Below are 12,694 nucleotides of genomic sequence, written 5' to 3' on the forward strand. Positions count from 1 at the left end.
TCTGGGTGTCTTGTTTTGAATAATGACTTTTACTGAGTTTACTAGACAGTTGGCACAGCTCTGAGTACACTATACACCTAAATTCATTTAAGCTTTTTAACAGCCACGAAGGAAGCTACTACCTGAACTTTACAGAGGACACAGAGGCACGAAACAGCTAAAAAATGTTTACTAGGAATTCTGATTCCAGAGCCCATCTTAAAAAAGATTTTTTTTGGGGGGGGGTCTTTTTGAGACTGGGTGTCCCTGTAGCTCCAGGCTGGCCTCAAACTCACAGAGGATCCGCTTGCCTCTCCCTCCCGAGTGCTGGGATTAAAGGCGTGTACCACCACACCTGCTAAAAAATATTTTATTTAGTTGAGCGTGGTGGTGTACACCTTTGATCCTAGGGCACTCAGGAGGCAGAAGCAGGAGGATCTCTGTGAGTTCAAGGCCAGCCTGGTCTACATAGTGAGTTCCAGGACAGCTAGGGTTACAGGGAGACCCTGTCTCAAAAAGACCCAAAAAATTTTTTTTATTATTTTATTTTATTATATGTATGAGCATACTGCCTGCATGTTAAATACGTGCACCTGTGTTGTACAAAGCCCACAGAGGTCAGAAGAGGGATTGGAATTCCCTTGGAACTGGAGTTACGGATGCTTGTTAGCTGCCATGTGGGTGTTGGGAACTGAACCTGGGTTGTCTGCAAGAGCAGCCGGTTCTCCTAACCACTGAGCCATCTCTCTAGCCCCTTATTTTTCTTTTATGTGTATGTGTGAGTGCCAGCCATATATATGTGTACCATGTGTGTATCTGGTGCCCATGGAGGCCAGAAGACAATGTTGGATCCCCTGGAACAGGAGTTACTGGCAGTTGTGAGCTTTCCTCCAAGAAGAGCAAGTGCTCTTAACTGCTAATCCATCCCTCTAGCCCCCAAAGCCCATCTTTTAATTATTCTACAGTGACTTTTATACATGCAGTTTCAACATCAATCCACATTTTAAACATGTATTAAAATATAATATTTAATCTGATCACAGCAAAGTCACTGGCAATTTTTAACTTTTTCATTTTTTAAAGGAAGAATTTTTGTAATACCTGAAACATATCCATGTTGCTGTCGTGAGTATATTCAACCACCACTGTCTGGGCTCGAGATAAAGTATATGATATGCTATGCTGGTCCTTGTTGCTTATTGCCTATGAATGAAAGTTAACAGCAAAAATTAGCAGTCAATCAAATCAGAAAATGTTTTCACCACAGGAATGTCAAAATATTTGTCACGTACACTTATGTATTTCTCTTCCTGAAATTTAGGGGTATAGGCTAGTAATGTTTACACAGCATTAACAGTGATCATGGTTTCCCAAGGTTGAGTGGTTATAGAATACTTTAAGACAATTACAAAATAAAACCAGAGTTTTAAAAAATATTTTATTTATTTTATATTATGTGTATGCATGTATTGCCTGCATGTAGGTAAGTGCACCCATGTCGTGCAATGCCTGAGGAAGACAGAAGAGGCTGTTGGATCCCCTGGAACTGTAGTTACAGACAGTTGTTAGCTGCTATGTGGGTGCTGGGATTCGAACCCGGGTCTCCTACAAGAACAAGGCCACTGAGCCATCTCTCCAGCCCCCAAAATCATAGTTTTTTAAAGCCTTAAAAGTTGTGTTTCCCTTGTAAGCACTTAAAATTATAAAGTGGTTAAAATCACATACCAGGTAGAAACTGAAACTAGCACTCAGTATTTTTGATAAAAATTAAAAATCTTGCAAGACACAAAAAAATTTTTAAGTGATCTAAAGAATTATAAAGTTAAGCTAGAATTACTCATTTTCTAATCATTTTGTGACTCTACAGATGACAATGTTTTATCATATGCTGGGCCTGATACAAAAAATTCACAAGATAATTAAACATTACAAAAGAAACAATGCAATGCACATGCTACATTCTTGACTTACTCTAAGAGTTGCTAAGTGAACCTTTCAGTTTTATTTTCAGGGGGGTTGGGGGTGGGAAACCTAGCTACTGCACAAAGGAAGTGGAAACAAGTTGTATAAAAGGTTAACAGATAAAAAGACGTAAGAGAGTGGTTAGACAAAGCAAAAGAATTAAAAGAAAAATGTTTGGTTTCAATTTTTACCTACTCTACAATAGATAAAGCTTTAAATAGTTTTAATATTAAGGAAATTAATTAAATCTCAAATATCCAAAGATAATAAATACCTGGGGTACTAACTACCTGGTTGTTTTTTGTTTTTGTTTTGTTTTTAATTTATCATTTTTATTTTATGTGAATGAGAGCTATGCCTGCACGTAGGTAAGTGCACCCATGTCGTGCAATGCCCGTGGAGGTCAGAAGAGGCTGTGGGATCCCCTGTAACTGGAGTTACAGACAGTTGTTAGCTGCCATGTGGGTGCTGGGATTCAAACCCAGGTCTTCTGCAAGAACAGCCAGTGTTCTTAACTGGTGAGCCATCTCTCCAGCCCAAACTACCTGGTTTTAAACAAAGTTTAAAAATTCCACTTTAGCCATGGTGGCATACACCTTTAATCCAAGCACTCAGGAGGAGGAGGCAGGTAGATCTCTGTGAGATAGAGGCCAGCCTTGACTATATAGCAAGTTCTAGGCCAGCTTGGGTTATAGAGAGACTCTGATACAAAAAAACCCTAAAACACCAAAACCTAAAACACCCACTTTAGCATCTCATTTGTTTATGGATTTTTTAATTTAATTTAAAAAACTTTTTTTGTTTTTTTTTTTTTTTGAGACAGGGTCTGGCTATATAGTCCAGGTTAACCTTCAATTTGAGATATTCCTGCCTCAGTCTCTGGAGGTCTGTGCCGCCTTACCTGCCTTTCTTTTACATCAGTTTTTTTGAGACAGTGTCTCATGTAGCTCAGGCTGATCTAGAACTCATTATGTAGTCCAGACTGGCTTTAAATTCTAGATCCTCTTGTGTCTCCCAAGTGCTGGGATCAGATATGTGAACCACCAGGCCTGCTAGCTATTTCTCTTTCAAACATTTTTAAAGATTTATTTATTGGGGGCTGGAGAGATAGCTCAGCAGTTAGGAACACTGGCTGGTCTTACAGAAGACCCAGGTTTGAATCCCAGCACCCATATGGCAGCTAACAACTGTCCATAACACTAGTTCCAGGGGATCTCACAGCCTCTTCTGTCCTCCTTGGGCACTGCAAGACATGGTGCACTTACCTACATGCAGGCAACACACACACACACACATAAAAATAATAAAGCATATATACAAAAGATTATTTATTTACTTATTTATTTAATCTGTATGTGTGCATGTGTGTGTATGTGTAGAGATCAGAGGACAATTTGTGGGAGTCAGCTTTCTCCTTCAACTATGTGGGTCCAGGGACTGAACTCAGGTTTGATAGGACATGCATTAATCCACCAAGCCATCCTGCCAGGTCTCCTTTTATGAGAAATTAAACTCTACAGACACAGCAATCGATGCGTCCCACATGCCCTTTCCTATGCTCTTTTCCCAGATATACCCATCCTCGAGGATGCAGGTTATTCACGTTTTACTACAGACTTAGGTCTTCAGAGGCATTTATAACTGTTCCACGTTTTAAATTCTACACTTAAACTCAGCATTGAGCGAAAAATGCTTTAAATAACCACTAATTAAGCCTGGCATGGTGGTACACACCTTTAATCCCAGCTCTCTGGAGGTAGAAGCAGGCAGAGCTCTGTGAGTTAGAGGCCAGCCTGGTATACACAGAGCTCCAGATCAGCTGGGGCTACAGGGAGACCCTGTCTCAAAAAGACAAAACAAACAAAAAACAAAAACCCCAAACCCTGCTAATTATTTTGGAATTTTGGGGGAAGTAGGGGAAGGGGACAGGGTCTTGAGGTGTTGCCCAGTTAATCTACAACTCTCCATCCTTCCTTCTGCAGCCTCTGGAGTACAGGGATTACAGGTGTGTGCCACAAAGTCAAGGTTAAAAGTTATCTTTTTTTTGGTAGTGTGGAGGTCAAACATATACACATTACATGTGTTAAGCAAGTGTTCTACACTGAGCTACATTCACAGTCCTGAAAGTTAATTCTTAATGGCTAAGGAGATTTTGTGGGCTCTAAGACCATAATTATTTTTTAGGTCTTAGATTAGGCATAAGAACTATGTCAAGGTAAGTCTCACTAAAAGTCAGTGTTTTAAACCTTCATCCCAAATGACTGCCAGACTTTAACAACTGCTTTCTTTATGACCTCAACGTTTTAAAACATTGATAAGAATCAATTTTCGATCCCTGTGACTCTTATTTCTTCGTAAAGAAGAAAAGGACTAACAGTGAAAACACAAAAGGCGTGACAGCATAAAATGAGGAAGGAGAGCTGCAGACAGTTCAGTTGGTAAAGTGCTCACTGCGCAGGCATGTGAACCTGAGTTCAGATTCCCAGCACCCATGTAAAAACAAAACAAAAAAACAGGTACAGGAGTGCAAACCTGTCACCCCAGTGCTAAGGAGGCAGAGAAAGGAGGATCTCTGGAACTCAGTGGCTAGTTAGTTTAGCTGAATCAGTAACTGGGTTCAGTGACACCCTGTCTCAAAAACTCAGATGGAGAACAACAAGAAAGACACCAGATGTCCACCTCTGGCCTCCACACGCATGAGTGTGCATACATAGACACAGATACACACATGTACACACATATGCTATACATGGACACATACATGCAATGAGAACGTGAAGGACATTTTAGAGGAGAGATTATAGATATTTTCCTTGATAGTGGTCCTCAACCAGAGGTACTTTCAGCCAAAGGGCACCTGAAAACAGGTACGTGCTTCTGGCTGTCACAATGATGGTAGGGATCAAATGGCATTGAGTGGATGGGGAACCAAGTATATTAAATATCCTGTAATATGTGGGACAGTCCTGTAATAATGAAGAACTTGCAAACCCCAAATGCCAAGAGCACTCCTATGGGGAAATACTACAAAAAGCACCTCAGATTGAAATCAATAAGCTACTTGCTTCTACCATCCACGAAGCACAGTCCTTCTCTGCAAAGGAGCAAAAGGAAACACCATAGAAAAAGCCTGCCTTCCTATACTCACTGGTGCTTTAACAGGAACGGAGGAGGCGAGCCAAGGCTTGAGGCCTCTGCTTTACACTCCAAGTGGGACATAAAACACAGGTAAAGGCCCAGTCGTGGTGGTGCGCGCCTTTAGTCCCAGCACTCGGGAGGCAGAGGCAGAGGCAGAGGCAGGCGGATCTCTGTGAGTTCAAGGCCAGCCTGGTCTACATAGTGAGTTCCAGGACAGCTGGGGCTATGGGAAGACCCTGTCTCAAAAAGACCAAAAAATACACAAAAACAGCTAAAAATCCAATTAACTTTGGAACTGGACATCTAAAACAGGGTACCATATGCCAATTTTAGCGCATCTTATGTATTTAACTTACAAAAACATAACACAAATGCTGTAATGTTTATATCCTAGTGTTAATTAGGAAATACAGGTACTTCCAAAAGTCAAGGTACTCTGTAATTTTTCTCATTTGGGTATTGTAGTATTGAATTCAGTCTGTGTTCAAAACTAGAAATAAAAGGAATTCAAAAGCAAAAATCTGACACTTCCTTTATTTCTATCAGCCTAAGAAAAGCACAAGTGTCCAGAAATGATCCAGTTTCTAAACCTTTCGGTGGAGAAAGAAAAAATCCTAGATGGATTAATAAGGTCAGGGGGGGTGAGAAGTTATATTGTAGGCACAGCTAAGAGTTTGTGTCCATTCAATATAACGATTGTAAAGGTCTACTTTGTACAAGGCACTGGAGGGAAATCTATGAACATCATAAAAACAATACAAGAACAAATAAAAACCAGAGGACCCACAGAGTCTTAGGGAATGGGAGTACTTCCTTCTAATTCCCACCTCCTGCTTATTGTGGGAACAACCACAAAACAAAAACAGAAGAGGAAAAAGAGGAGGAGGAGGAAGAGGAAAGAAAGGAAGCAGCTCAATTCTACACGGCAGCCTTTCAAATACTGTTTCCAAAGGCAACAGCCAAACCAAACAAAAGGACATTTTAAAATACAAATGCAAAGTGAATGCTGGGATATAAACACAAGTATCACAACATTTCCACGTTAGCTTCTTTAGCTTTTCGTTGTTCTTTTACCTTGGCAGCTTGAGGAGTACATGCAATATGCACAGTGCTGGGCTTCACCCCATTTGCCTTAGGTCTTTTAAACAATGCAAACCTACTTTTCCTCCTTCCTCTATCGCCGTTTGGGAGAGACCCATTATACCTGATGGGAAGGAAAAAAAGTTTAGATGATCTCTGAATCACACAATTATAAAACAAAAGTTAAATTTTGCTTTGTGAATTAATTCCCAATTAATTGCATCAAATTTCTTCCAGCAACTGCTCATCTTCAGATCAGCTGCCTGGGTGTGAAACAAAAAAGATTCTTTCTGGCTACATTTTACATCAGAGAGAAATCCTTTTGTGTTATACATAATTTTGAGTTATCTAAATAAGCAAGAGCTGAATGCCGGGATCTCTGAATCCTTAAAGCCATACTTTTCAGGGTAATGTTTTTTCAAGTGTTAATATAACCTTTAAGAGTACAGAAAGTGTTAAAAAAAAAAAATTCTTTAAGGGCGATTTCCTTTAATTGTGAACCAAACACTTTAAAAAGCTGAACTTTAGAAAAGGATTTAAACTTGTTAAAGCCCATCTACCTGGGTCTTCTGATCATTTCTCTAGAGCACATATACCCCAAAGGCAAGCAAGATATGACTGAGACAACTGGGGAAGGTGAGAAAAACTCTAACCATATTTGGGTACGCACTGCAGTCAGGAGCTATTAAATTCTACTCCATACACATCTTAATCCTAGCCTCATAAAAACTGCCAGATAAACAGGCCCATAGAAATTATTTTTCTAAAGGTAATACATATGACACCAAAAAGCCAGAACATGGGGATGGGGGGGCATTCTCTGCTGCTTCATCTAGGCATAAGCAGTAATTTAATCTTCCTTATTCACTGCTTCCCAACCCTCTTCCAGACACAGCTGGTGTATCTGAGCAGAAATGAAGCAGGAAACAGAGACAGATTTGAGGATGAGGTGACTATAATCAATTTATAAATGGCCTGCACTTGTGGTCGACAGGGGAGAAGAATCATATTCTAAAGTCGAGAAGAGTTCACTCAGTGACTGCCATATATAAAAATGATACCGTCTCAGAAATGTGGCTTAGGGTACAGTGCCTGCCTAATCACATGTGAGGCTGAGTTTGATTTCCAAAATGGTGAGAGAAAAAGGGGGGGGTGGTGCGATTGCTTCTCACTATGGGTTCCTTACGGCCCCTCACTACTGTCCTCGTAAGGTCCACAACTCAACCGCTTTCTGAATCTATGCTATTTCCCAAACTGTATTTCCAAATGGAAAGCTCTTTTCTAAGAAGCAACATCAGGAAACAGGCAACCTTGTTTGGTTACAAGTCTAGAATTTTATTTACATTAAGACATCAAGCACCAAACACAGAGATATTACTACTGCTAAAGCTTAGCTGAGAAACTTCTAGGCTAAGAGACAGTTTAAAACTATATACTAAGTTTTAGATCCTATTCTTCAATAATTCTCAAATTTTCTGCTAGAAGAATTTAACCCAGAATAGTTTTTGTTTTCTTCCTTCTTGGTTGCTAAGAGCCATTTGTTACTATGATTAAAAATCTATGTAATCCAAGGCTGTAATATCATGGTTACCACATACAGTTTAGGCTGGGGTTACAGGCATATGCCGCTACACCCAATTTAAGTTTGTTTTTTGATAGAAAACATTTAAATTTCAAAGGGTCTTACACTCTCTTTTCTAATTGTCATTTGTCTGTAAGCCTGCGACTTGCTCATGGAAACACCACTAGCACAAGCAATGGACCCTAGGACTTATGGCTTTCAGTCAAGTTCAGTATCACTTTTTTTGCTGTTGTTTTTGAGACAGGGTCTCCCTGTAGCCACAGCTGGCCTGGAACTCACTAGACCAGGCTGGCCTCAAATTCATAGAGCTCTGCCTGCCTCTGCCTCCCGAGTGCTGAAACTAAAGGCATGCGCCTCCACCACGCCCAGCCAGTATTACTTCTTATTCCTTTGATTCTTTTCTCTGACATATTATCACTTAAACAAGAAGTTATACCATTATGATTCTCAGACCACAAAGTCTAGTGCTCTACACATTAGGCAAGAAACAGCAGGTTTTAAAACATTTTATAATTTTCAGTCTCTAGACTTCAGGTTAGCAGACTGCATCTCCATTTTGACAGTCACTACACGCTCAGATTACATAACTGAAATGCTGGGATCATTCACTTTTCTAGGAGTTAAGTGAGTAACTGTTGAAGCAGACCAATACCTAGGTGCTGTGTTTCCCATATGCCTAAACAAATTCTTTCATCAAGAAATGCAGCAAAACTGGTCCTTAGGCACAAAGAGCTACCTCAGCAGGTGAAAAAAACAAAGATACTAACTTATGCAAAATGATCTACAGGAGGAAAGGTAAAGTTCTAAAAGATAGGACAGAAAAATATAAAGTCATCTTTTTTTCTAGGGGCAAGGATAAGGTAGTGTTTACTCAGTACTTAAACTTAGGAGAATGCCAGAAATGTGGGTATTAGGAATTTCTAAAATCAGTAGCTAACACCTTGGAACTTTAAATTATTTCTTTGGCAGTAGTGAAAGAAAAAAAAAAAAAAGCACTTCCAACCTACAGATCCATATTACTATATGGTGCTAGATTGCATGGCTGTCATGCAGAAGTCTTACCCTAAGACAATGAGTTCACCGTATTTCACTGGTGCTTTGGAAGGATGGCTTTCTTGATCAGGAGAAAACATGAGCTTGGCTGTCTTTCTCAAATCTTTGTTCACTGGTCAGGAGCCTTGAGACACCTTTTGCATTATTTCCTAGAGAGAAAAAGTTTTCATTACTAATATGAACAATGAATTTCAGTTTAAATAAAGGGCATTATTTTCCAACAGTTTTCTTAATCACATTATGCAAATCATCATGTAACAAACACATTATGTGATGTTTCCTCTTATAATGGTTATATATTTGATACAAAGTTTTCAAAATGTAAATCTGGCTGCCTTCTACTTTACAGACAGTACGTGTACATTTCCCCATTATGTCTACAAAATACAATTCAAGACCCTGGATATAATAATGCAGAAGATATGAAAATTTGAAAAAAAAAATGGCAGAAGAGATGGCTCAGTAGTAAAGGTGCCTGCCACCAGGCCTGACAATCTGAATTCCACAATGGGATCCCACACGGTGGGAGGAAAGTGCCAACTCCTGCAAGTTGTCCTTTGACCTCCACATGTGCATGCACATACTAAATAGAAAAAAAGAAGAAAAAAAAGACAGGAAAAGTTGAGAGAGGTAGAACAGGTAGGGACATAAGGATCCAAAAAACTATATGACAGTGAATTCCCAGTGTTCTCTTCACTAATATATACCAGGTGCAGAACTGAGGAAGCCAATGGCCTAGAAATATGGATGGGGACACAGAGAAATAAAAGCTTCCTTTCTGTTCAAAGGAACAATAAAGTGGCAGCCTAGTAAGAAAACTTTGACCGTAACTGTTCTATCACAGCCAAACTACAGAAAACACAATGTGCCCCTACTCCCACAGCAAGAGCTGTCTGGGGAGCCTTGGTATCTTCCTTGTAAACTCTAATAAGAGTCCAAAGCCCCACTCAGGTAGTGTTAATGTAGGTGTGGGAAGAAGCACTGTTACTCCAGGCACAGGCACACTCTTACTCAACTGCTATAACAGTGGGAACTTGTAGAAGGAAGAGCCCCAGTTCCACCTCCACTCAGCAGCAGCAAGGAGCCTTTCCCTCACCTGTCAAGAGAGGCTGAGCAGGAAACTTAGACTTCCTCTACTGTCAGTAATGGGAAGGTACCCACTACTCTGACAAAGCAGTGTCAGGAAAAGCCAGTGGAAACAGGTTCAGATAATATACGGTCTCGAAACACAGTTTGAAAATATCCAGGTTTCAACCGATCATTCCATCATAATAAGAACCAAAAAGATTTGAAACAATAAAAGAGGATATCAAAGAATAACAAGACCAAGACAACAGATCTAAGAATTACTTGATGAAAAGTTAGAAGCAGCCATGGTAAGAATACTTCGGTAATCACAAACTATATTTGGGACAGTGAGGAAAAAAGTCTCAGGAGAGAAATAGAAGGTATAAAGTGGAAATCTCAGAACCAAGATGCATATTAAACCACAATGAAAAGCTTATTAAATAGGCTCAATGACAAAATGGAAAGGCCCTAGAATCCAGGAACAGGAAAGTTGCATAAGAGAAACGATCCAGGCTGAACAGGAACAAATAGGGTCAACAGAGCCCTGTGGATCTGGGGAATACAGCAAAAGCGCCAACATTTGTGTCGCCGGACCCTCAAGCAAGAGAAGGCAGGGCTGAAACAACACTCACAGAAGCAGTGTCTGAAACACAATACAATCAGAATGGATTCAAGAAACTAAACCATTCCTCTAAGATAGCCTAAAGATAGACACACCAAGATAAAGTTGTGAAATCTGAAGTCAAAGAAACAAGTCTGAAAAGCAAAAAAGAAACATTTTATCTACAAGGGTTTAAAAAAATCATTAGAATAATTGGATTTCTCACTGGAAACCATAAGATCCAGGAAACAGTTGGGGGCTTAATATGTTTTTAAAGAACAAAACTCTCAAAAGAGGATTCTATATCCAATAAAAACAGAGGTGGGAAATCAAGACATCCTCAGATGAAGAAAAATTATAAACAAAATTGTCAGTGGTACATCATGAAGAATGGATAGAGGAAAAGAGAAACAAAAAAACAGCTAACATGGTAGCAAAAACATAGTAAATAAAAGAACAATTTCCTTCTTTTCTGTTTTCTAAACTACAGTATCAGAAAACACATGGCTACACCTAGAGTCTCAAAATGTTACTTGAATACCCATATCTGACTAATATCAATGTAGCACATGGTTAGCAAGTACTAGCCTGTGTTCTAGTTCTAGCCCTTTAAACAAAGCAATCTGCTTCCTCATCTCTAAAAATGAAGGGACTAAAGTAGAAAGAAAAGAATTTTGGAGCTGGAAAAATATAAGCAGCCATCTGGCCCCGACATAAGAATTTACAAGTACCGTGCACAGTGCTGTTATATAGGTTAGTTCTACTGTGTCTACAGCAGAAGAACAATTTTTAGCTTAGACAAGGAACTGAAGAGTGAGAGCAGGGCTAACATACACCTCCATTCTATACTTTTTAAGAGCCATTGGTCAAATTAGCTAGAAATATAGTATTTTCCCATCAGACACATTCTTACTCTGGCCCCTTAGAAGGCCTGCTTTTAGATTATTTGATTAGTGACACTAAAGTTTCAGTCAAAGGAATAAACTTGAATTTAGTTTCTATTTCTAATATTCTAATGTCTAAAGCAATTCAGTAGCATTAGTTATTTGTATACTTAAGTGATTCAAGATAAGGTTTTCTTAAACTCAGAATAGCATATAATCAACCAACACAACTAGCATTATTAAACTGAGAGTATAATGTGCCATGACAGCTAATTCTCTTTCAATGCAACTCTAGCACATACTGATAATTTAAGTCACTGGTACTGGAATCTTTACATGAAGATCATGATCTGTAAAATGGGTCAGAATTTTTAACACAGAAGCAAGATAGTGCTTTGTATTCATTCTCTTCATATATTCTCTATGTATTTTAAAATCTAAGTAAGATGTAATCCTGGGCTAGAGAGATGGATCAGTGATTAAGAGCACTCGATGCTCTTGCAGAACACCGGGGTTCACCTCCCAGAACCCACATGGAGACTAACAACTGTAACTCCAGTCCCAGGGGATCCAACACCTTCTTCTGACCTCCAGACATGGCACAACATGGGTGCACTTACATACATGCATAAACTCATATGCATAAAAAAGATATGTAATTCTTCCAAATGAATTCCAGACTCATGCATTTGAGAACATGAAATGGATACGTTCACAAAGGATGTCCTAATGCCTCAATCACTGGTCTCTCTTATTATCTTTAATTAAGCTAGCTGGGCTGATGCCATGTATGCAGTCCTATTCCAATGTTGATCTAGCACTAAGAGCTTGAAATGGCACCATTAATTCTACCCAAGACTGGAAAAATTGTTATGTTAAAAGTGCTAAAAATTAAGCAAGTCGCTCTCAATGGAAGGAACTAACCTTCCCTAGGTAAAACGATATTCCTCCCAAAAAAACATATCCTAGAGCAGTACTATTTTCTGGATGGGGTTGGAGGAAAATAAAAAGGAAGCCATAAAATATATTTCTAGGTGGGAGTGATGGCACACTCCTTTAATCCCAGCACTTGGATTAAAGGAGGCAGAAGCAGGCAGAGCTCACTGTGAGTTCAAGGCCAGCCTAGTCTACATGGTGAGTTGCAGGCCAGCTTGGGCTACAGGGAGACTCTGTCTCAAAAACTAAAAAAAATTTATCTCTCTCTCTCTCTCTCTCTCTCTCTCTCTCTCTCTCTCTCTCTATTTCGCTTTATTCTTTTACAGTGGTTTGTGATATACTTAATACACTCACTCATTGGAAACTGAAAGTATGGCTGTCATAGATCATTCTCTAGACCATACAGAACAG

At 39.4% G+C, this 12,694-nt stretch overlaps 1 protein-coding gene across 1 annotated transcript in view; it reads right to left on the reverse strand.

Annotated features, from left to right (window-relative positions):
• The window catches only part of Peli1 (pellino E3 ubiquitin protein ligase 1), a 69,196-nt gene that overhangs the window by 10,210 nt on the left and 46,292 nt on the right, over positions 1-12,694 (reverse strand). Inside the window, exons 2-4 of the mRNA XM_008850633.2 lie at positions 8,804-8,943; positions 6,154-6,283; positions 1,081-1,182 (exon numbers count right to left, since the gene is read on the reverse strand). Coding sequence (XP_008848855.1) covers positions 1,081-1,182; positions 6,154-6,283; positions 8,804-8,874 — 303 coding nt within the window. The 5' untranslated portion in view covers positions 8,875-8,943. The remainder of the gene's footprint in view (positions 1-1,080; positions 1,183-6,153; positions 6,284-8,803; positions 8,944-12,694) is intronic.

The sequence above is a fragment of the Nannospalax galili genome, unplaced genomic scaffold, assembly GCF_000622305.1.
Source record: "Nannospalax galili isolate Female #2095 unplaced genomic scaffold, S.galili_v1.0 scaffold805, whole genome shotgun sequence".
Lineage (NCBI taxonomy): Eukaryota > Metazoa > Chordata > Mammalia > Rodentia > Spalacidae > Nannospalax > Nannospalax galili.